Source organism: Myotis daubentonii, chromosome 1, assembly GCF_963259705.1.
Source record: "Myotis daubentonii chromosome 1, mMyoDau2.1, whole genome shotgun sequence".
Classification (NCBI taxonomy): Eukaryota; Metazoa; Chordata; class Mammalia; order Chiroptera; family Vespertilionidae; genus Myotis; species Myotis daubentonii.
Genome location: NC_081840.1, coordinates 173,732,403 through 173,757,889, shown reverse-complemented (window position 1 = coordinate 173,757,889; position 25,487 = coordinate 173,732,403). Strand labels below are relative to the sequence as shown.

Here is a 25,487-nt window from a genome sequence, read left to right as displayed (position 1 = left end):
TCTTCGATGAATTGAAGTCAGACTCATGCAGGCAAAAGGGGTCCAATTATAGTCTTAGTTTTATTAATTGTTAAGCTGGATTGGAAGGCATGGCTGGGCTTTCTATCTCCTAGAATCTAGACAGCAGGATCCCGACTTTGCCGAGGAGTAGACAGCGAGTCTGGAAATCCATAGCACACACCTGAATGGTCCTGGAAAAGAGGCAGCTAAGCCCAGATATGAGACAATAGAAGCTTGAATACAGGTGGTCCGTGCCACCACAAGAGTAGATGGGCCTTGTAATTTTCACCCCTTCCTCTATTTTCATGCATGCCAACCTCTCATCATTCTCACCAAACAAGAGCAAAAGTATGTACACACACACACACACACACACACACACACACACACACACACACGGCTGTGCCATCAGGAGCCAGAAAAACCACTGCTTCTTGTGACTGCAGGTATGTATTGTTGATTCTATGGAAATTCTGCTTTCACTGTAAAATTACCTTCCGCTCCACTGCAGGTTCCTAGAAGTGTGTCACATTGAAAATTAATTGATTATAAACACCTAGGACAATTTCAACAGCAGTGGCAAAATCAGTAACAATAATGACAAAAAAAACCACAGTAAATTTTCATCTATGTTACATTTATTATGGAAAGTGAAATGCAAAAAATATTTGAAAATTTTAAAGGGTAAAACTAAGTCATCAGTCGAATTTCATTCATTCATCCATTCAAAAATCAAATCCAAAATGAAGGTGGAAGTGTATATAATTTCAAAGTCTTGATCTATCCTTCTATAAATCATAACATTTCATCTTTTTTCTAGGAAATAAAATTTAATTGGTAGGTCAATTTCTAGAGGATGGGGACTTTCTCAAATAAACTATTTTATGACTTTTGTATTGTATATAGACATCATGAGGAGGTAAATATATATATATATATATATATATATATATATATATATATATATTTGTTGATTTCAGAGAGAAAGGGAGAGAGAGAGAGCTAGAGAGAGAGAAAGAGAGAGGATGAGAGAGAATCATTGATTGGCTGCCTCCTGCATGCCCCACACTGGGGTTGAGCCTGCAACCTGGGCATATGCCCTTGACCGGAATCTAACCTGGGACTTTTCAGTCCTCAGGCTAATGCTCTACTCACTGAGCAAAACTCGCTAGAGTGAGGAGGTAATTTTCGATATTAATATTGGTACATTCATAAATGGAATTTTATTTTGGTATTACTATATCTTCAGTGATTTAACCTTACACTGCACTTTTGGTCTTTCTCAGCTGAGTATTTACAAACATGAATGATTTTCACATTGATAGCTATAATTTTTGGGGGTGGCACTTAAATTAATACACATTTTCCAAAATAATTACTTAAATTTATCTTCTAAGCAACAGTAAATATTGACAAAAAATCAAGAATTCAGGTATGCTGTTCTTATAAACAAGTATGTTTTTATTAGTTAAAAAACACAGCCAGCTATAGTTGTAACTATAGTGTTCTTATGGTTGGTTAACCTTTTATTTTTATCTAACATATAAAGATGGCACATTCATTCTCTAAAATACAAATACGTATTAAATGGTATCATTAACTTTCTACTGAGAAGTGGTTATATTTGTACTTTACCATGCAGAATTCTCTGTTAATGGGAAATTCTGTTATTTTCCATTCATATCTTAAACTGAATACTTAGTCACATAAGTTTTAGTGTCAAGGAATTGGGGTCAAATCAGACTAGGTTTTAGGAACCAGATCAGACTTTTTTATTTTAATAGTGTATTTCCTTTCAGAAGAAATGAGTGTAACTCAAACAACATCAGTTCACAGACTGGAACTGTGACAAATTGAAAAATGTTGTCCAGTGTTGACATTTGCTGGTTAATGACTCTAATCTTGTTATCAAGTCCACACAGCATCACCTGTTATTAATAATTTATTTGAATCCATCTTAAAGAATTCACAACTGTTCATATCCCATTGTCCTACCAACATCATCTATAATTAAAACAAATTTTTTACTCTAGACTTCTCTTTGGTGTTGCTAAACATCGTTTGGCTGATCATAAGGGGGGAAAAAAGAATGTCTACAATCATTTTTCACTTCATGTGATTATAACACTCTTGAAACCTATGGATATATCTCTAAAAAAAAGTAGGGCTTTTATCAGCCTGTGCAAATAAATACACTAATAAATGTACAAACAGAGTCTATGAAACATAATTGGTTTTCCCCAGTATTTGTCATTTTCAGATATAAAATTAGGTGCTTAAAGAAACAGCATTAAACCTCTATAGCTGCTCATGAACAGTGTGTGCCTCAGTAAGATGCTAAGTAGACTTTTGTGGCCCAGTGGAGCTTTCCTAATTTTCTAAATCTGCTACCAGGGATTAACACCATTCAATGGAGAATCTGACCCGATACTAATATATGTAAAACAGAACAGCCATAGAAAAATGCAGTTTTCAATGAGTTGTTTTGTGATTTACTTAAATATACTAGTATGAATAAAATGCATTTATGTGTGCATATATATGTGGGCAAGCTATTTACAGTATGTTATGTACACATTTTTATGTGTAGAAAATAAAAATACACATTGATTAGCCCTTTTGAGGCTTTTGAACAACTGTTTCTTCTTCCTGCTTTCCTGTAGCTGCTTTGAGGATTTAGATAATTCATACGAGGTATGTACACAATCACACCCATAGTATGTACATCCTAGTCACACACTTAACATGGAGAGGATGTGTGAGGAATGTAAATCATCCCAGTGGTCAAAGAACTGACCTTACCTGTGACTAACGGCATGGTTAATTGGCCCTGGCATATTTAGCAACATGCCAATGTACTGATTACTATATTCAGTCTTTGTGATAATTATGTAATCTACTTTTGAAGATGATTAAAAAAACAACAGCCCTTTCTGACCTTCAAAAATGAAAGGACTGTTACTGAGTACACATGCACACTTTTGTTGGCTTTATTCACTTTTGTACATGTGCCTACCTTATGACAGAACTTGGTCTTAAAATGGGATACGGCATGTTATTTTTTTCTACACATAAAAATAGAAAACCAACCACTCGCAGACCATACACACCTACAGAACTATTGACATACCACGGCCAGCTACAGTATTATGCACAACGTATTGTTCACAACATATTAGTACAGCAGAGATAAATACATTTAGACATTTAGTCATTGTTAGTATATTTCTTTCTTGAGTTTCCAGGCCCCATTGACCTTTCTCAACCTTAGTTAAGGTATCTCAAGATGCCCTTAAGACAAGAGTTAGTCTCTCCTCTCCTCTGGGATTCAGGAGTATGGCTATAATACTGCAATCTCCCAATTTACCAACATCACTTTAAGACACGATGGAAAACATTATGAAAAATAATTTTACTCAAAGATGCAGTTAAAATAAACGTTAAGGAATCTAATCTAAAAATCATTAAAAGATACTGATAAACCTGGATAAGCTTTTTTACTCATTTAATATAGTTTACTCTATACATAGTCTTTCCTTGATATTAAAAGCAATGATAAGAATCAGAAAAAAATTGTGTAACTGCTTAAAAGTTTTTCTAAACAATAGACAATTTAATTTTAAAGTAATAAAGAGTAATGCTAGCAGCAATGTCAAAAAGCAAACTATAATTTTCACCCCGGAAATAAGTGGATGACATCCCCACATCTTAGGAAATCAAAAGAGAAGTCAGCATTTCTCTCCCCTTTAATTCTCGTTAATACACTTAAATCACTGGCGTATCACCATAATTGTCAGCATGCTGGTTGATCATCAGTACCTTTTTCTGAAGTGCAAATTATCTGACTTTTATTCCTATTGTTTTGCAGCCAGTGGAGTTGAGCTTGAAACCAAAAAGATACTTGATGAAGAAGTAGTATTTAGGAACGCCCATCTGGAACATCATTTTCTTTCTGTAAGGCATTATTTGAGGCCCCTTTTGATATGAGTACTCATGTTTTAGTTACTTTACATTTGGAAAACCATTTTTTTCATAGCTAAGGTGGGCAATCCTCCAGGCAGAGTTAATCCAATTGCTTTACATGCAAGTGTCCAGGAAGAGTAATTACCATATGTTTAATTTCTCCAAGTTTCCGGATGGAGCTGTCTTGAGTTTTAAGCTAGCAAGACTTTCTGACTCCTTTCCTGTCTCGGCTGTTAACCATATCCCCAATAATGCTCACTGGTGTTGTACCTCCTTCATAAGCTCATAATCAAGCTTTTCCAGTAAGAAAGGAGAAATGAAGCCTTTACATCTTTATCCTGTGGGTTACAGTCTTCATGGAGCAGACCATGACTATATAGTGGTGTGCCCATAGTAGATGCATGTGCTGGTATAACTGCCTCTTTTTGGCACATTATTGCTTGGCTTTAATTTCATATTCAACAGTCTTTATTCTCATGATTAGTTTCTGAAATATCTGGAACTTAAAACACACACACACACCAAACTTGTAAATCACATCTTGTTGCACCATTCTGGCCTCCACAGTCATTTCACCAAGGCCCATGGTTATTTAAATGTCCTTTAAAATGATCATCACCTTGATTACCTAAGAGCCAACAGTAATTTTTTAGGCTATTTTGTTATTTCTATCTACACATATATACCGATGTATTGGATTTACTTAGAGAGGTTTTTTGGTTGTGGCAAGTGAGTAGGTTAGCTGGTGAGTGTTCACAGTTAAAAGTAGTTGTCATGACCTCTGGTTACTTGTGAGACAGAATTTTCCCACCTTCATCCACTTCATCTAGGTCCTTGGTCATTGCAAATCAAGTTTATTTGATTTCTGTAGCCAAGGAGAGTTTTTTCCCCCAAGACTAGAATAAAGTTCATGAAAATCTATTTCAATATTTACAAGACTATTTTTTCCTTTTTTGCAAAAATGTCTAAAATTTTGTAGCCATCCTAAGTCCATGCGTCTGCACAAATGACATTTATAATTACTCAGCCAGTTGCAGAATTTCATTAGGAAGGAGGGACAGGAGCTTCTGCATATCACTTGTTGTTTGCCAAGTGGCAGCAGCTGCCCAGCATTTGGAGAGAGTCAACCAAAAGGGCTTCACACAAGGAACATTGCTAACAGGAAACAAATGCTCAGATATGAATATAAAATAGTAAATACCGAAGCAAACGTGGACAAGATTTCTGATTTACTGTATAGAAAAAAACAGGGGTGGGGACAAGATGGTCAGCTCATTCATCAAGATACTGCTGAGTTCACTGTATAATTATCACAAAGGGGAATTCACAGGCCTCATTTCTCAAACACCATTTAGGACAAAGCAGGAGAGAATAAACAGCATCATCTCCATGGCAGCATTGTAGATGATTGATAAATCAGACAGGTAGAGGCCTACAAAAGTCTACAAGTACCTAATTTTCAGTAAAAACACATGTACATATATGCAAACCTTATTCTAATGCACTGTTTTTATGTTGATTCTTAAAAAGTGGACAAGGGATGTGGTGAGTTATATGGTACTAGAAGTGGACAAATCTTTTAACACGTGTACAATATGTTGGAGGAACATTTTCACATTTAGCCAGTAAATCAGAGCAGATACAGAAAAGGCCAAATAATTTACATTAATAGCATACTCATATAGATCCCCTGTAAACACATTTTAAAGTCATGTCATAGTATATTTTTCACGTGGTATATACAGGTATTCCAGAATGATAGGAACTTCTTTCTGGCTTTCTATTTTAAGATGACAAGCTCAATTCTATTAAGATTCAGTTTTAAAATTCAAGCTCCAGGTTATATGTTATACATGCATATTCAGTCAAATTCATTTAAATTTTGATATTTAACCTATAGCGTGGAGAACACTGGTATCCGAAATGAGTATCAGATAATTCTAAAGATTAAAAAACCCATAAAAAAATCAAATGATATTCAATATGTCTGAACTTACTAAGGTAGGAAGTAATACTCATATAGGGTAGAAAATATATCATTTTGGATGCAAACAAAAAGGTTTCTGGTTAGTTTTAACCTAATAAAATGTTCAACTCATGCCACAGATCCAAAACACACAGAGGTTGATTACAAACTTACTATATGTGAAGTAGTTGGTCTGTGCATTAAAACCAATAATCAAGAAAGACAAAATTAGAAAAGCACTAAAGATAAACATGACAGTTGAAGGGATGACATTTTCTTGTCATCCTAAAAATAGGAAAATCATGATTTAAATTAAAAAATCTATTATTTACTGGGTAGGCTGCATGGTCTCTTAACATTTTAAATGTTTCATTATCTTCCAGACTCTGTGTTCTAACTCATTTTTCTTTTACTATTGGTTCAAGAAATATTTTATATTTATTTACTTAATAACACACTTCCTTCATTTATTTCAACAATTAAAATGCATTAAGAAGAGTCAAACCATAACCAAAGAAATTAAGGACAAAAACAAACAACTTTCAACCCAATGTGTGTCCTGCAGGCAAGGAATAACTAAACAAATTCAAAGAGTCTGCCATTAAAGTTGTTTTGCAACCCCATTTATTGAGTGAACCTAAGGAGTCATGAATGACATAGTGAATGTTTATGCTGTGTCACAGACCAAAGTGAAGGCAAAATTTCAAATCAAGGTTTTATTGTGAGAGTATGTAGGGTATCATAATGTAAAAACATGGTTGTCTTGAACAGGCTCCTATCTGATTTATCCATTTGATGATCTATTTCTGTTACTATTTTTTTTAAAAAAAATTATATATATTTTCTGATTTCAGAGAAGAGGGAGAGGGAGAGAGACATAGGAACATCAATGATGAGAGAGAATCATTGATTGGCTGCCTCCTGCATGCCCCCACTGGGGATCAAGTCTGCATCCTGGGCATATGCCCTGTCCAGGAATCAAACTGTGACCCTGTTCTTAAAAGCTGTACCTTCTATAAGATTCAATAAACAACAAAACAAGAAAGCTTTTGAAATATTTTCTGACAATTTCTACAGTATGGCAGCAGTAAAGATAAATAATAAAGAATTAAAGATTAAGAAGTCAGGGCTGGTGCCAGCACCAAAGAAAACCAGTTTAAGTTACTATCTCAAACATTAAGTTTTACTGAGAGGCACAACTATACCAAATTTAGTTTTAATTAATTTAATTTTAAATTTATTTAATGTGCAACAAATGCCTACAACTCTTTGAGGCCTCTGCCTCATTTAACTATTTATAAATCATGTGGTTACTCCAAACGCATGAAAATAAATATTATTACCAGATGCTGAATTCTTCCTTTTCTCCTATGTTAATGCAGGAACAGCCTGTTCTAGCCACTTTGCACAGAGGATTACCTGGGGCCCACCCTGCTGCAGTGGGTGCTGTTGACAGCTGCCATTGTGTACACAGGGTGTTCTCTGTGTGTACACAGCACGTGCGACATGTGAGGGAGACAACATGAGCGAGAGGCAGGAGTGAGATTACATCCCGGAAAAGGCATCTCTGACAGAAGTGACATGAACATTACAACAAATGGGTATGTAAGGCCAAAAGAGAGTTTTAGACCAAATCTCTGATCATTAAATAATAATGTGATTGTTAATCTCATAGTAATTTCTACTTTAGACAGCATTCTCAATACAGGCCAACTCTTAAGAAACTAAAAATTGTATCATGAAAAAATTCATTATAAATTCCAAATACAACCATTGTTAAGTACCATTCTCAGGCTCTGAGGATGCTGTGACTGTGGTCTCCTATGCAGGCCTTGTATACAGTCCAATTGATTTGAAAGAAATCAATGGCTATTACTAATTTAGGTTGTGTCCAGTGTAGCTTGTGTTAAAGTTCAAGTATGGTTTCCTCCAATATGTTCAGCATCTGCCAAAAAGAATGAAAAAAAAAAAAAAGCCAAAACAGGGACTTTGAGTTCATGCAAAAATGGTATTTATGAGTCTCCGGAGAGAGACTACATGGCCATCTGTCTCATCTAGGAGAGTGAGTTTAGTGAAGACAAGCAGTGCCTCTTCAACATCTAACAACCTGATTTTCTAAACGCAAGGTGGTGAGCAGCGATCTCCCTACAGTGAATCCAGGAGGGGAAGCCTTTCCAGGGCCCTAGCTCATTCCCCTCTTCCTCGCTACCCCAATTCTCAAGCCACTGCTGGTCATCCTAGCCCAGTGCCTGCTAGATGCTCATGGGTCACATGGACAGGGTCAATTTCTGGAAGCAGGAAGGGGCTGAGCTCAAACAGGTGCCTATGTTTTCCAGGACCAAAGCTCAAACTGTGTTTTAGTAAAAGCCTCTCTTTTCTTGGGTTTGAAGAATGAGATATGATGGTATTTCTCTTAAAATCAACATTTGCAGAGGTTACCTTATTGCTATAGATTAGAAACGTAAGCAATTACATGATATTAGTCTACATCCAAAAACTATAAGGAAGCTGGTGTTCTATTTGCTGTTGACTACATTTCCTATTAGAAGTTACTGAACCAGATCAAAAGAAACACACAAACAGCCTCCTGTTTAGTGGAGTCTAAATTAAACCCATTGTTTTTGTTACTCAGGAAATTTTCCTTTTTTTTCAACACAGAGAGAAGAGTGTTTGTTAACTGGTTGTTTATGATTCCTTACCAGAACCTTAACATTTCAGTAGAATGCTTTTGGAGAACACCCGTACAACATAAAATTTAATATTATCAATAACTTGATGACTCTTTTCAAGAATTCAGCCACATGTACTTTCTCTGGGGTAAAGAAATGGGAATTTAATCTAGTCTGAATCACGGAGATGCATCTTGCCTTTGGCGCTGGAAAATCTATATATATATAAATTCATGTATTATGTGGGCAGTATTCATATTCAAAAGCCTAGCTAATTTCCTTCCTATAACTTTCTTAAATTTATGAAGAGGTATAACAAGGTTTACAAAAATGGTTATCTGTAGACGTTTACAAATATTAATTCATATTTGGTATCGTATGCATTTAAATGCTTTTACTTCATGTCCTCTGGCCTAGGAATGAGTCAAATTTGTTTTACCTTTTTTCCATTATAGTTCTTATCAGCTACTTAAATTTTGCATGGCAACAGCATTCTTGTTACAACAGGACTAGAAAGTGTAACGGTGGTTTTGCTAATAGCGTTTCTGGTATTTTTAACACAAAGCCGGGGTTTTAATGGAAATACCATAGTGCGTTCAATTGAGACAGTGGCACAAAATGACACACGTATAACGACAATGCTGGTTCTCTAAGCAACAACCTATGAAAAAACCCCAGGGAATCTTGTTTCCTCTTGATTGAGGTGGAGAACTTTCAGGGACGCTTGCTTTCCTCTTGTTCCTTCTTGCAGAGTGAAATGTCTTCGTTTCCCTTGTGTGACCCGAACTGAAAAGATATTTTAATTTATGGAGCTCCAGTCAAAGGACCCAACAATTCTTAGTAGCAATTTCCTGTAGTTAATACTCGCTTTCTCTTCTTGGTCTCTGGGGGATGGGGGTGGGAGGAAACCGAGCAAGCGCTGACCTGGATGGACCCGTAGGAAGACCCTCCAGGTGTACCAGGGCTCCCACACACGCTCCCCGTCAATCTAACACCGAGGACGGGGCAGGGCGGACGCAGCAGTTGGGGCGTCGGAAGTTCTGCAACATGGACTGGAACACGCCGTGCTGCCTGCCTTTGAGCTTCTTACTCGAAGACGTATCCGAGGAAATGGACCTCCGGGCCTGGCTGCTTTGCGCTTTGATGGATTTCTCGTGCTCCCGGATCTGTCTCTGTAAATGGTTCTGGATGGCGACGCCCAGCGACTCCGGGTCCAGGGAAGCGCCGTACACCTCCCAGGTCATGCCCTGCTCGTCCCACACCACGTCCCTGACCCGCTTGGACTGTTTCAACTGCAGCTTGGAGTCGGCGCCCAGCTGCTTCTTCTTCTCTCCTGGGGTGAGTCCCACCTGGGCGGCCGCCGTCACGTTGAGCTCCTTGAGGAACTCGCTGACCCGGCTGGCGCGGCGCGGGCTGGCCTTGACCGAGCGAGAAGGGGTCTTCTTGCCCGAGCCAGGACTGGAGTCACCCATGGGTTCAGACGGCAGGCTCAGGCTGGTGGCTGGTTTGGCCGGCCTGTGTTCTTCCACGGTGCCCTCCTGGTTATTTCTAACGGGGGAGGGTATGGGACTGGCAGCTGAGCTCGAGCCTCCACTTTCTTGAGCTTTAGGATTGAGCAGTAGGCTTTTGCCCTCTGCCCTTGCTTTCCCATCCTGGAGATTCGTGCCTTTCGATTCTTGTTCTTTTCCTACCGGAAGAGATGCAGGCTTCTTCTCTCTTGCATCTCCTTTATCCGTGGGGTCGGAGCCCCCGAACTGCTCAGCTTTGCTGGCAGGGCCACAGGAGGCAGAGAGTTTGCAATCAGGGTCTGTTTTGTGGCCACCTGTGGTTTTCACTGCAAGCTCAGATGGCTTGGTTCCAAATGTCCCCAACCCGTGACTGGTTTCATCTTGACTTCCTGCACTGATGGAAATCTGGTCGGTGAGGCTAGCTTTCAGGGAGCTAGAATTAGCAGAAAGCTGTTTAGACGTGGGCATCCCTGGGGTCATTCCAGCTGACCTCCCATCGTCTGTACGCTTATCCTGGGCATTGCTGGATGCCTCATTGATGGATGAGGTATTGGGGACCTCCCCTGGCAGGCTCACCCATCTACTATCCCCTTGGAGAGCCGTGGAGACAGCTGCAGCTGCCTGGCTGTGCGCCTCTGGCATGATGCCAGGGCACCGCCCCGACTCCTGGGGGGATAGCTTGTTGACTGACAGCTCCAACACCTGTCTCCCACTGCCATGGCAAACCACACGTAGCTGCTCTTGTTCCAAAGGCTCAGGAGCAGGGGTTTCCTTTAAGAACGCAGTGAGGATGCTGGGGCTGGTGGAGACGGATCTGCTCTCGACACTGGCCACGGCCTGCACCTCCGCATCCTGCTGAGCCCTGTTGGGAACTTCCTTGACCTCATTTTCAGCCTGATTGGTCATCGTACTGGCTTCTTTGAACCTGGACGCCTGGTGCGGTGCTGCTAGCAGCGTCTTCTCTGGCTCTGGAGGAAACGTCGAACCTTTGCTGGAGAGGTGGGATGGTTGAGGTGTCCCAGGACTCACCGCCTGGGTGTCAGCGGTGGTGGCAGAGGGCTGTGTGTTCCCTGAACATCCGTCTTCTCTGGCTGGAGAGTCACAGGCCCTCGTCTTGGCGTCGGACATGGCTCCCTGCTTGTCCCCTTCAGGCCCGCCTGCAGGAGGGGCGGCATGACTGAGCATCCTGGGCGCTGTGTTTGCAGTCTGCACCACTCCCGGGATTGTGTCTTGAGAAGGAAAATCACAGGGCACTTGATCTTGGCTGCTGCTACAAGTGCCTCCCACAGGACAACTCGGCGTCTCAGATTGCTCTCCATCTGAGGTTCTCTGTGATTTCCCCAGTGTCTCTTCAGATCCCGAAGCGGCGCTGGCGTTGGGCTGGCCCCCCGGGATGGCCTGGTGGTGGTGCTGACTGGCTGGCATGGTACACGCTGTGTGTGTAAGATCCTTCACTGCTGCAGAGCACGGGGTTGGTGCTGTGGGCTTGCTGTTTCCTGGCCGCTGGGTATTGCCAGGGGAGTTGAGTGTGGGAGATGCTTGCTCCACCTCATTGAAGATGCCAGGAGAAGACATGTCTGGCCGCGCGGCCTCATGCTCACAGGCCTGCATCAGGGCCTCCGAAGCTGCCCTGGGGCTGAGGGCTGGTTCCCGAGGCTTGCTGGAAAGGCCATCGGTGTTCTTACACAGGAGGGCTGGTTGAGGCGGAGGTGAGGCAGCCTGTACCTCTCCTAGGTCCTCTTCTTTTCCGGTAGCTGTGATCAGGGAAGTGTTAGCTAATATTAGAGGGTCAGGTACAGTCCCCATGGAATTTCTCTTCAGGAAAACCTCAGAGCTCTCCCCTGAGCAGTGCTCCCACTGGGAAGCTGTCGTAGGTCAGAGTGAAGACACAATCAGGGATGATTTCTCTGAAGGACCGATCTGTGAATCAAAGAAACAGTACTATTAATATGATAGGAAATTTAAGGATTGAAGATACATCTGTTACTTGTATAAGGACTATTAAGTGCATTGAAAATCTTGCCTCCCCAAATCTGTTTGTATAAAAATACTTAGATCATGGAAAGTAGATTTTGGAATTTTTTTAAAAAACTATACAGGTGTTATTTTGATATATTAGTTTGATTTTGCATTCCACTGCTGTCTAGCAAATAGGTTTTTAATGTATTTGCCTAAGCATTTGATACCTTAAAAATCATTTGTGTAATCTGATTTACCAGATATCAGAAAATCCAAAAGTCCTGTAAAGCTATTGTGATCAAATCAATAAGTATTGAAAATAGGGCCTACACAGACTTGTGAAATAGAACATCTAGAAATTGATCCACATATAAATGAGATTGGATGTAGAACAAGAGAGGCATTTCAATTTAGTGGCAAAAGGATGGATTACTTAATATAAGGGACTGTCAAACTATTTATTCATCTGTAAGAAAAGAAAGCTAGGTCTTTATCTTACACCAATCCTAAAAAGAAATCCTAGATGGATTTAGATGGATTAAAGGTTAAAATATAAAATAAACAAAAAACAAAAAGATAGATCAATTAATAAATAAATGTCTGGTAAGAGAATCTAGGAACCATAAAATAATCTAGGGACAGGGATGATAAACTTCCTTTGGAAGGCAGAAAATACAGCAACTATAAGAAAAATATAAGCATAGTTATCTAAATAAAGTAAAAAAATGTTGTGTGACAAAGATACCATAAACAAATACAAAGATACCATAAACAAATACAAAGATACCATAAACAAATACAATAGATTTGCAGCTCTAGGAGACAGGAAAAATATCTATAATACAGTAGAAGCTCTTAAAAATTTACAAGGAGACAAAATAGCTCGTTGCAAAAACGGGTAAAGAACATGAAAATGCAATCTGCAAGATTGGAAGTCCAACAACCAACAAGCTTATGAAAAGATGATCACATTCATTTGTAGTCAAAGAAATGCAAAAAAGTAACAATTAGATTTTACTTTGTACCAATTGCACTTAAAAAAACTTTAAAAAACAGTTATAACACTATAGCCTGGGGAGACACCTAGCCAAAGAAAGTATTTTTTATTAACTGTAGGTATGAATGTGTATTGTTACAACTTTCTTAGGAAACCAGCTTAATGTTTATAACTAAAAATAAACATATCATTGACCCAGTGATCCCAATCAAAACAAAATACCAGCATATATATTTAGGTACAAGTATGTTTACTGAAGTACTATTTGTAGAGGCAAAAACTGGAAACAAGCTGATCTCCATGAATGGGGGAATAGCAAAAATAATCAAGACATATCTCTACTGTAGAGCATTATGCAACCATTAAAAGAAACCATTGTCCTGGCCGGTGTAGTTCAGTGGATCTAAACATTGTCCCTTACACCAAAAAGAATGGGTTTGATTCCTGGTCAGGGCACATAACCAGATTGTGGGTTCAATCTCCAGTCAAGGTGTGTATAGGAGGCAACTGATCGATGTTTCTCTCTCACATCAATGTTTCTCTCTTTCTCCTCCTCTATCTTGCCCTCCCTAAAATCAATAAAAACATACCCTTGGATGGGGATTTAAAAAAAAATTAAAGCTAACACCCCCCTCCCCCCCAAAAATACTAATTAGGCTGTAACTTTTCACTTGAGGTTTCCCCAAGTATGGTTGAATGAGAAAAGCAAGGTACAGAAAAGAGTATATAAGTTTTAATTTTTGTAAAGCACTGACCTAAAATACCACATATGTATGTGCTGTTTGTAGGTGTGTATGTGTACAGATATGTTTGTATGTGATTATATAAATTCTAAAAATATTCAGAAGAAGACATATTAGGTATTAAGTAGAAGGAGTGTGATGAGTTGGAGACAGGGAGAGATGGAGGTACCCAAAGGTGGGAAAATACTAAATTTTAAAAAGTACATCTAAAAATTTATTTGTGTGCCTTTATGCATAAACATTTTTTTATTTAAGAAAAGATAACCAGGTGATGTGAATAAAGCAATGTTTCAGAAACTAGTGGATGACTATGTTTTGGTATTACCTCTTTTTCTCATAGAGTCTGTAACCTCATGCTAATCACTTAAACTTTCTGGACTCCTAATTAGCTCATTGGAAAAATAAATGATTTCAGAGGAGCTTTGTGGTATCAAAATTCAAGGATCTTACATATTTGCATGTGATGGATAATAAATCAAATAGCACACTCTTGACTCAGGCTATAAAAGGTCAAAATAAGGCAAATTTGGTTGGCCCAGATTTTGAAAATACATAATTTTATCTTTTAGTTTAATGTTATTTGACTGACCGATAATCATATGAAATCTAGCAGTGAATCCAACTTATCTTCTCCCCTAAATCAGTTCTTCCTGCTAACTTTATTATTAATGATAATGGGTTGAATATTTTCCCATCTTTGGTTTTTACTACTTCCTGCTCATTCAGACCATGTTATCAGTTTGTCTCTTTGTTTATTTATTTATATTTAAATTTATCTTGTTGAAAGTATGATAGTCCCCCCATCTCAGGTTTATAGTCCATTTCTTCCTTACTGCAATTCTCTATTGCATTCACTTGCTGTGCCCCAACCACATCTTTCCCTCTCCTTCTTTTGTATCTGTCTTTATTATACCCTTCCTTCCACTCTCTGCCCTCTCCCTCCTGAAAAAGCTTATTTATTCTTCATGGTCCCACTTAAATCCCACTTACTTTACTTTCTGAAGGTCTCTAAAGCCTTCAAATCATAAAGTCTCTCTCTTTATTTTTTGTGTTAATCCTCACCAGAGGTTATTTTCTGCATTGATTTTCAGAGAGAGTGGATGGGAGGAAGAGAGAGAGAGAGAGAGAGAGAGAGAGAGAGAGAGAAAGAAACATCAATGTGACAAAAACACACAGATTGGTTGCCTACCTCACCCAACCCAACAGGGGGCGGGGGATCAGAGTGGGGATCAACCTGCAACCTAGGTATGTGCCCTTGACCAGGAATCAAACTCATGACTCATGGGTGCACAGGCCGATCCTCTATTGAGGCATGCCAGCCAGGTCAAGTATCTCTCTCTTTTAAAAAGCCTATAGCTACGTTAACCTGGGTCCTTTGTATTTTGCTTTTAATGCAGTTATTGTACTGTTGTTCCTTGTATAAATGCCTTAATTATCCCAAAGTACTTTAAGCCTCAGGAGGAAACGGGACAAGCTTATTGATTATTTTCTGTTCACAGGATCTTGTGCATAAAAAGGTATTAATTGGCCCAGCTGGTGTGGCTCAGTGTTTGAGTGTCGACCCATGAACCAGGAGTTCGCAGTTTGGTTCCTGGTCAGGGCACATGCCCGGGTTGTAGGCTTGATCCTCAGTAGAGGGTGTGCAGGAGGTAGCCAAACAATGATTCTCTCTCATCATTGATGTTTCTATTTCTCTCTCCCTCTCCCTTCCTCTCTCTGAAATCAATAAAAACATATTTTAAAAATGTATTTAAAAAGATATTAATTGATCCCATTTCTTTCCAAGATGGCCACTATTAATGTCCTACCAAACTTCAAAATAATAGGAAATTTAAATCTATGGCATGAAATAGAAATGAAAACACAATAAAAAAGAATGCTGTGTTTGGAAGTAAGAAAACAGTTGTATGTTATTCATTAAATTTTATGTATCTGCAATGTATGTTTAGACAATTAAAGATAAGTACATTGGACACCTGCTACAAAACGCTGGAAGGTCTCATAAAGCCAGGAATACAGAATGCCTCCTACGTTATACCTTGGCCTAGAGCCAAGAAACCTGGTTTGCCAAGAGGACTATAAATTTTGAACAGCTCAAAGTTCAGCAACTGAAAGTTGAAAAATTTAGAAAAAGATGAGGGATTTCATAAAACTCAATCCCTGAGCTTACTTCCATTGTCCTACAGATAGCTAATTGTACTCATTTAACTTTGAAAGGGTTTGTTTGCTTTGTTAATTGAGGTTAATTTATTCATCATTTAAGGAATAAAGATTGAAAGCCCAGATTAACACCTGTAATTAAGAATCTCTTGATTTATGAGCAGATAGGAAGTCAACACCACTGGATTACACAGACGCTGGTGTAATTTTCACAGCATCTCCATGGGCTTGGGAGAGACTGCCTATGTTTTGAGACAATCTTCCCTCCACAACCCTCCACCTCCTCGCCCCCACCCTGAGCATTTTCCCCTCCCTCACCCACCAAATAGCAGAAATGATTAGTCTCCAATAGATTGACACGTAAGACATTTAAAAAGTGTAATTACTCAGTAGTTTAGAATGAGAATGTCTTAAAATCAATCAGTGTAAAAAATATCAACCAGAGTCCAACATAAGATTTAACTTTGAAAAATTTAGAGGTTGCAAACAGGTGGCCCACATACTGACTGAATTCCTCCTGCAGGTGTCTGAGTGTGTGTGTGTGTGTATGAGAGTGTCCTGCATGGTTTTAACTTCCATTCCCTTCCTTCCCTTTTCTTTTCTTTCTTTGTCTTTTTGAATTGAAGAGAACTTTCATAAAAATCCAGATTTCCCTCTTGCTTCTCTTTAAAAACTTGGAAGGTATGCATTTCCAGAAAGTAACGCCAGAAGGCGCTGATAAGGGCTGTTCCAGCGGTTCTCAACGTGTGGGTCGCGACCCCTGAAAATACATCCTGCATATCAGATATTTACATTACGATTCATAACAGTAGCAAAATTACAGTTATGAAGTAGCAACAAAAATAATTTTATGGTTGGGGGTCACCACAACATGAGGAACTGTGTTAAAGGGTTGCGGCATCAGGAAGGTTGAGAACCACTGGCTGTTCCCCTGCATGGCCCTTTCCCCACCTGCCCTGTTTCACTCCTTCACATTACTTACCTGGGCTCCTGTGGACAGCTGAGTTTGAGAGCTTGGCCCCCAAAGCACTGACAGAGTAGAATTCCCAACCTAAGTTCTAGTCCTCTGAAGGCAGTTTGGCATTGCATTTAAGAACATGGAAGCAGGGGCCAGAATTCCCTGGATTAGAGTATCAGTTCCACTCCCTAACTCTAACTCTATGTATTTTGGCAAATAACCTCTCAGAGCCTCAGTTTAATCTATAACTTGAGGATAACAGTCAGAGGACTGCCTCACTGAGATGTTGTAGGGAACAGGTTTGGCATTTAGAACAAATAGCGTCTTGGCATATATTAAGCACCTGATAAGTCTTAGTCTCCTTAAAAGTCTCAATATATACTAGTAAGCACTGATCTGTGTTAAAAATTTATTCTGACACTTGTTAAAATGGTAAGGAAGACTTTAGTTAGGACTAATGTGATAGGTGTCAAGACGATCTCAGGAGGAGAATATGTTTAGTATTTTATTTTATGGCAGACTATAATTTCACAGCTTTATATTTTCATAATTGAACTGTTGTACTAAGGCATAGATATTTATTTTAGATGAGAAATTTATCAGATATTTAAACTGTTTTGAATAGTATATCAAATAGATAAATAAACTACCATGTTCATTACAGCCTTATTTACAATAGCCAAGCTACAGAAACAACCTATGTGCCCATCAACAGATGAATGGATAAAGAAAATATGACATTATACACACAATGGAATATATTATTCAGCCATGAAAAAGAAGGAAATTTTGCTATTTTTGACAACGTGGATGAATCTGGAGAACATTATGCTAGGTGAGATAAGTCAAACAAGGACAAATACTGTATAACATCACTTACATGTGGAATCTAAAAGAGCCAAACTCATAAAAACAGTAAAATGGTAGTTATATGGGGGTGGGAGGACTTGGGGGGATAGGAGAGATGATGTTTAAGGGTACAATCTTGCAATGAGCAGTAAATAATCCTACATAGCTAATGCACAGCATAGTAAAATTAGACAATAATATTGTATTATAATCATCAAACTTTCTAAGAGACTGGAACTTATTCTTCAAACCACTAAAAAGAAATGAAAAATATGTAATGTTATAGAGGTGCTAATTATCACTACAATGGAAATCATATTACAATATATAAATCTATCAAATTAATATGTTGTATGCCTTACATTTATATAATTTTATATGTCAAATATATTTCAATAAAGAAATTGGAAGAAAAAAAAGCCCTGGTCTATATAGCTCAGTTGGTTGAGTGTTGTTCCGTGCACTGAAAGGTTACCAGTTCCATTCCTGGCCAGGGCACGTGCCCAAGTTTCAGGTTCGATTCCTGGTCAGGGTGCATGCAGGAGGCATCGGATCCATGTTTTACTCTCACATCGATGTTTCTCTCTCTCCCCCTCTCTCTCAAAAAATAAAAACATATTAAAAATAATAAAAGACTTTTTAAAAAGGAAGGGAAAGAGAAGGGAAAAAGACCAGGCTTAACTCCAAATACAACAAGAACAAATGGGGATTTATAACCAAGGAGCAGGTTAAGGGTGGGGGTCAGTGGATGGAAAATTACTAAAAGGACACATCAAGGGTAGGGGAATTCTTACTAAACCACTTAATGGATTGGTGCTGAAGGCCGGTGAGGTGATCAGCTGTCACCTGGGGGCTGGTGGGGGATTTGATTAGATATTGAGAGTACAGATATCAAGGTTGGGAGGATTCTCTCTAACTGGCTTAGTAGGATTCTTGCTAAAACTGGACTCTGCAAGGATAGACATGAAGCTCGAGATTATGCTCTAGTGCAGAAGAGAGCTCAGAGCCTCACTAAAGTTTGGTCAAATGGGAGTCCTTGTCCCTGTACTAGTGAATGGGGATTTCCTTATAAGACTGGCTAGAGCATTATGAATTCTTTCTGAATTGGTCACAAAATGAGTTTTCTTTAAGTGGGATGGCAACTGGACTCTTGATGGCAGATCCCTTTGGTGCTTTTGCCCTGAAAATCATGAGCAAAGATCTAAAGCCTTGTTCTGGCAATGCACAAGCCTGCAAGGTAAACAACATCCACCTTTCACAGGGAAGGAAACTGAGGCCCGGACCTCAAGTAGCCTACTCAAGGCTGAAAACCTAGAATGCCCTTTGAACTGATTCTAATGAAAGCTAATCCTGGTTCTTTCTGTGCTTCTTCTTTATGATCTGTAACTCTGGAAAGCAAGGACAAATTTAAACATACAGGGTAGCCCTGGTCTGTGTTGTTCAATGGTTAGAGCACTAGCCCCCCTACACCAAAGGATGGCGGGTTCGATTCCCAGTCAAGGGCACATTCCTGGGCTGCAGGTTCATTCCCTGGTCAGGGTATGTGTGGGAGGCAACCAAGCAATGTGTCTCTCTCATATCAACATTTGTCTCTCTCTCTCTCCCTCTCACACCCTCCCTCCCTCCCACTCCTTCTAAAAATCAATGGAAGAAATATCCTTGGGTGAGGATTAACAAAACAAAAAATACATAGTGGGCAAAAAGTAGGCTTACAGTTCCAAGTATGCAAAACAGTTTATTTTTGTAATATTATTTATTATTAAAATATTTTCCATATGAACAACTATAAACCTACTTTTGCCTACGCACGTGTGTGTGTGTGTGTGTGTGTGTGTGTACACACGCGCGCGTGCGCACACACGTGCAGGGCAGCCTGGATAGCATTAACACCGACTATGATGACATTCACAACTGGTCACTTTATGAAAGGCCTGGCTTGTTGAAGGCTGACACCACTGAAAACAGTGGGTTCCACTACTCTGCCACGATGCCTATTTTCATAACAGATGCTCATGCTTAATAAGACAGGCAGCAGGGGATCTCATCCCTTTGTGACTTGCACCAAAGCTGCTCTGGTGGGAAGAGCATTGGACAGAAGGGCTGGAGAGAGGCTTGGCAGTCCTGGACCGGCAGGATGCTGATCCCTGCAGGTCATGGCAGTAGTCCTGCGGGCAGCAATCACCTTTGCCCACTTCAGGACTGCCACCTTGCTAGGACAAGGGCTCCCAGATGGCATCGCAGCTCTTTAGTAATGTTACGGAAGTGTTACAGGCACCTGGGTCAGCACCTCTGTCACCAGCCATCTGACAGAGCGGTTAGCCTTCAGAGGGATGGTGCAAAGACCCTGAGAGAACAGCGAGGCAAGAGAAGAGACTATTTAAAAATGTCGCCTGCCGCCCTAGCCGGTTTGGCTCAGTGGATAGAGCATCGGCCTGTGGACTAAAAAGTCCCTGGGATCGATTCCGGTCAAGGGCATGTACCTTGGTGGCGGGTACATCTCCAGTAGGGGGTGTGCAGGAGGCAGCTGATCGATGTTTCTCTTTCATCGATGTTTCCAACTCTATCTCTCTCCCTTCCTCTCTGTAAAAAAATCAATAAAAAATATATATAAAAAATGCCGCCTGCCATCCTGCTCCATTCTGTTTTATTTGCTCCTTTAACTGGGAGCTGTTGCCTAGATCATTTGCATTCTGAACCCAGCAGATCCTGTCAGTGCAGTTTTAAGAAGAGGCGATTTGACCCCAGGAAGCACCCACAGGCCACAAAAAGCAGTTCCTGCTTTCCTAAAAAATCACACCCTCACACTAATAGCTGCCTCAAATGCACTTTTCAAAGATATTAGCAGAAAAACTGGCTCTCCCTTTCAGACGGAGTCTAACGCACATCAGAAGGGCTGAAGAGAAGAGAAGGCTGCTTTGCTGAGCGCCAGGAAGTGTCCTGTGGACGGTCAGCGATAATGGTTACTTTAATGAGGGCTCATGAGACAGGATCAGCGTCCCTTCTCCCTACCCTGTTCTTTTGTTCAACACTGTTCTAGAGAAACGAATGCATGGCCTGTTATCTCACTGAATTCCATTGTAAGCAAGACTGGACAGAAACCAAGAAAGGGCTTTGAGAAACATGAAGACCCCAAATGTATCCTTCCTCTTTTGTCAAATACAATTTGAACAGACGGCTTCTAAATTCACAACAGATTGGAATCATATGGCACAGCAAGCACTTATTTATTGCTTTCTAAGTTCCAGGCACTGTTCTCTATGTAAACTTATTTAATCCTCAGAATAATTCGATGAGGATGTACCTACTATGAGTTCCACTTGGCAGATCTGGAAACAGAGGCGGGTTACGCAAGCAGGAAGTGGTAGAGACCAGATACTCTGGCTCCAGAGTCCATATTATTAACCAATTTTACAGAAGGGAGAGTCAGGGGCGTGTGTGTGTGTGTGTGTGTGTGTGTGTGTGTGTGTGTGTGTGAGACAAGCTTCATGACCGGGGCAAGAAGCATACTCAGACAATAAGGAAAACAACAAAAAACTAAAAACACATAGCCTTGCCTTTACGAATTCAAGCTAATAGAGGTAATCCTGACAGAAGTTGCTGCTCTTCATAATGATGAATCCAATGTGGATGTTTTAAGGGTCCCAGATGCTTCTGAGAAGCTGATGGAAACTATGAACCTTCTTTCTAGAAATGCAAAAGTGCACACACCTATGTGCTTGCAGTTAATTGTAGGGAGTTCATGCTTGGAAACCTTTCCATGACCACACATGAATATCCTGCCTCAAAATGTTGGTATAAAGCTTAAATGAAATAAGTTAGACACTTACTATGGTTTTTGGAAGATAAAAAATACATAATCATGAATTACTATTTTGACATCACTTACCCAAGAAGGCAGGATCTATGCAATATGTTTTATAGAGAGCTCATCTTTAGATGGTCCAACACTTAAATAAGTTTACATTCTCCCACACCCACCTAAAGACTGTCATTTATAAGATAGAAGAAGAAACTTTTAGCTAACTTGAAGATTAACACAATAATGAGCTCTATTTATTTTGGATCAGATGGGAAATGTGGACTTTTGTTTTTTTCTCTCTCAGCAAAATAAAGACTCAGGTTTTATTAACTATAAAAAACCACCCCTCAACAGCTCCATTTGCCTACCTGTGGAGATAATTCATGGCTAAATATCAAAGTTGCTGTTTAAAAGTGCCTAAGTTATTTTTTTTTTAAATTGAACTCTTCTAGAGAAAAACATGATTAAAATAGTTGTTTTGTTATTTTTAACCTTCTTCAATCAAGCTGGCTCTTATCAGTTACTTGGTCTGCCTGACAGATATTAGAATGTTTTCCTTCTTTTGCAACTGAGGCTTTGAAGGACCACTGTAAGCTTATCCTAACTGCAAAGAAATGCACAAGGATCTCAGGGCTCACCGGTGGTTAAAAAGCCATTAGAAACAGACTAGGCAGTTCTACACTGGCATTTCCTTTTTTGCATTTGCATTTTACAACCCTGTGTTAAATGTGATCAAAGCTGCCCTGCATCCCAATTTTCTGCAGAATATATTTAGCGCCACTCAGCCTTAGAAAAAGCATTCTTGACCTTGCTTCACTCCTCCCTGACCTTGCTGATCTGCTGCTCTTTTCCCTGGCTGCCCCACTCCCCCCACACCAAGGCGCTCTCAGTAAAACTAGGCGTCCACTCCACCTGCCTTCCTTCTGGCAGAGGTGGCTCTGAAGTGGAGAGGTGGGCACCTAAGCGGAGACCCCTGCTACCTGGCCCCAGGTGAAAGCTTGTTCGTCATTTCTGCTTTTCGCTCATGTCAGGCACCAGCCAGTCCCTGCTCCAGTTCCCACACTTGGGTCCTTAATCATACTGAACGCTGGGGAGGTGTCTGGTGGCAGTACTTGCAGTGGTGGATGTGATGGATAGAAATGTGAACAGGGGGCTGGGCATGGGGCTGGTCAGTTGGGGTTCTTTTACTTCAAGAAAACTCAGGGAAACCGAGAGAAGGCAACGTTATGAAGCAGACAGATTCCTCAGGGCTTGGTCGGAACCCTCTGCGGGGTTACTGTTTTGCTCCTTGTAAGGAGGACCTGAGTGTCTGAGAGAAAAGGGGGCGGGGAGGGCTCTGCTCTTGAGAATGAATAATTTCTCTGCGAGGTCCAGATCTTTGGGTTTGGCCTATGAGTTGTGATTAAAAAAAGAAACGAAAAGAAAGAGAATTAAACAACCTATCACTCTCCTTGCTTTACAGTCTGTAAAACACTAAGTCATCAGGAAATACTTAAAAGTTTTGATTTTTGCCCGTAAGGAGGTTGCAATCCATTGGAGGAGACAAGACAAATTCAATCAAAAGCTCCCCATGAGCAAGAGAGTATACAATTAAGGGGCTGATACTGTGTAATAAACTACAGTTTATTATAGAAGTTCAAATACTTCTTATTCATTTGACATTTCCAAAAGAATAGTCTTTGATTAAAAAATAAATAAATCCCCTAAGTCATCACACGGAGACAATTATGAAACACTGATAACCTCTATTCATTCATTTAATAATTAAGGGCATTCTTTGTGCCAGATATTCAGGATACAAATAAAAATTAAGATACATTTGTGTTTTGGAGGAGCTCACAGTTCCTACAAATCATTAATTTCAGTACAATATAAATGTGCTAAAAGAAAAAAATCACAAATGTGCTGTGAAATACAGAGAGGATTGTTATTTTACTTGAGAATCTTAGGCTTTGTAAGATGTTATTTAACGTGATCGAGAGGAAACAGAGGTTTTGTAGGGCAGATTTTCCGACTTCCACACGACTGACATTTGGGCCAGATAATGCTTTGTGGCGACAAAGAGGGGTGCACTGTCCTGTAGGCTGCAGGACATTTCACAGCATCCAAGGCCCCTGCCCACTACATGTCCACCCCAGGTGTGACAACGAAAAATGTCTCTGAACAGACTGTCAAAACTCAGAGGGAAGGCAGGGACGGGTGGGTGAGTGAGAAGAGATCAACCAATGAACTTATGTAAATATATACATAACCCATGGACACAGACAATAGAGTGGTGAAGGCCTGGGGTGGGGGGTGGGGGCAGGCTGGGAGAGGTCAAGGGAGGGAAAGGGGACATATGTAATACTTTCAACAATAAAGATTAAAAAAAGAAAGAAAGAAAAATGTCTCCTAACATTGCCAAATATCTCCTGGGAGACTAAACTGTCCCCAGGCGACAACTGATCTCGGAGATGAGTATATTCACCTTTGACAGAAAGAAAAATCCTTAGAATGACAACTTGTGAGTTAATGTCAGAGAGTTTGAACTTACTCCACCTAGACAGCAATTGATGATACAGTTTTCAGCTCTCAAGTCAAGGATAGTGCTCTTCATACTCTACATGTGAGAATGCAAATTAGTACAGCTTTTATAGAGAACAATTTGGCAGTATTTGTCAGAAATACATGGTCACACACAGCTTGACTCAGCAATTCTACCTAAGACTATTCGTTGTATGAAATAACAAAATATTAGAAGCAATCTAAATGTCTATTAATAGGGAGAGGGTTAGCTACAAAAATACAAAACCTATTAATAGAAAGGGGTTAGTTACTTCTATAAATAATATACTAAGCAGCCGTACTTAATAATGAGGAAACTCTTTATGTATTGATATGTAACAATCTCCAAAATATATTAAGTAAAACAACAACTAAAAAACCCCAAAACCAATGATAATGATAAAAAGCCCTAAGATACAAAGCAGTGTGTTTAATACGTTACCATTGTATTAAAAAGGGAAAAATGAATATATTTTGCTTGTATATACATAAAATATCTCTGGAAGGATAAATAAGAAATTGCTCTTAGAAGAGGGGAACTGGAAGTGTGGGGGATAGGATACAATGGAAGACTTTTCACTCTATATCTTTTTGTACTTTCTGAATGTTAAACTAGATGAATATATTGCCAATTGAAAAGCTGGTGGTCCTCACTCTGGCAAAACTGAACATGTGTGCACCTTCAAGCTCCTCTATCAATGGTGATGGATTTATGCTGGTTTCTCCTTCCACACCCTTCCCATCTGCTCTTCGCTATGCAAGGGGGTCAGCCTAGCCATTCGACTAGTAAAAGGAAATCATGATTTCTTATCCATCTAGGTTATCTACAAACTAAAAGCTAGGCAATGCAATTATTTTTCAAAGTCAACAGCTGAGAAATACTTTTTAAAGTGATATCTGTTGGGCCACAAAATAGTTTACTTAAATTTCTTTTCCCAGACTCTCTGACTCCTGTTTATCAGTTGATTTCTCTCCCCACCCCCCCTTTTCTATTCTTGGTAATTTTAGCAGTTGGTCCTCAAATCATACATCCTTCAAATAGTAAATATAAGGAAAAGCCAAGCTCCATGAAATTGGATTAAGACATTAATAAAAATGATTAAGAATAATTTATTTATTTTGCCTATATTTTGAGAATTGACTGAATGTCTAGATATAAAGTTTAGAAACATATTTTAATGGCTAGTTAACAAATCTACCCTTTCTGTCACTACCAGGCTTAACTGAATTAATCATAACATGGCAATATCGTACCACTTGGTCTTGCAAGGTCAGTTCTGAAGAGTTGTTGCTAATGTCATCTTTCTAAAACACACAAATATGTCCCTTATCTGTGCACAATAATTGTTATGGTTCTCCATTACCTGCAAAA

At 39.6% G+C, this 25,487-nt stretch overlaps 1 protein-coding gene across 2 annotated transcripts in view; it reads right to left on the bottom strand.

Annotated features, from left to right (window-relative positions):
* Positions 1–646: 646 nt before the first annotated feature.
* Positions 647–25,487, bottom strand: part of GPRIN3 (GPRIN family member 3) — an 80,543-nt gene continuing 55,702 nt past the window's right edge. For both annotated transcript variants that reach the window (XM_059665486.1, XM_059665494.1), the window contains one exon: positions 647–12,026. In XM_059665486.1, the coding sequence (XP_059521469.1) occupies positions 9,582–11,912 (2,331 nt within the window). In that variant the 5' untranslated portion in view covers positions 11,913–12,026 and the 3' untranslated portion in view covers positions 647–9,581. The remainder of the gene's footprint in view (positions 12,027–25,487) is intronic.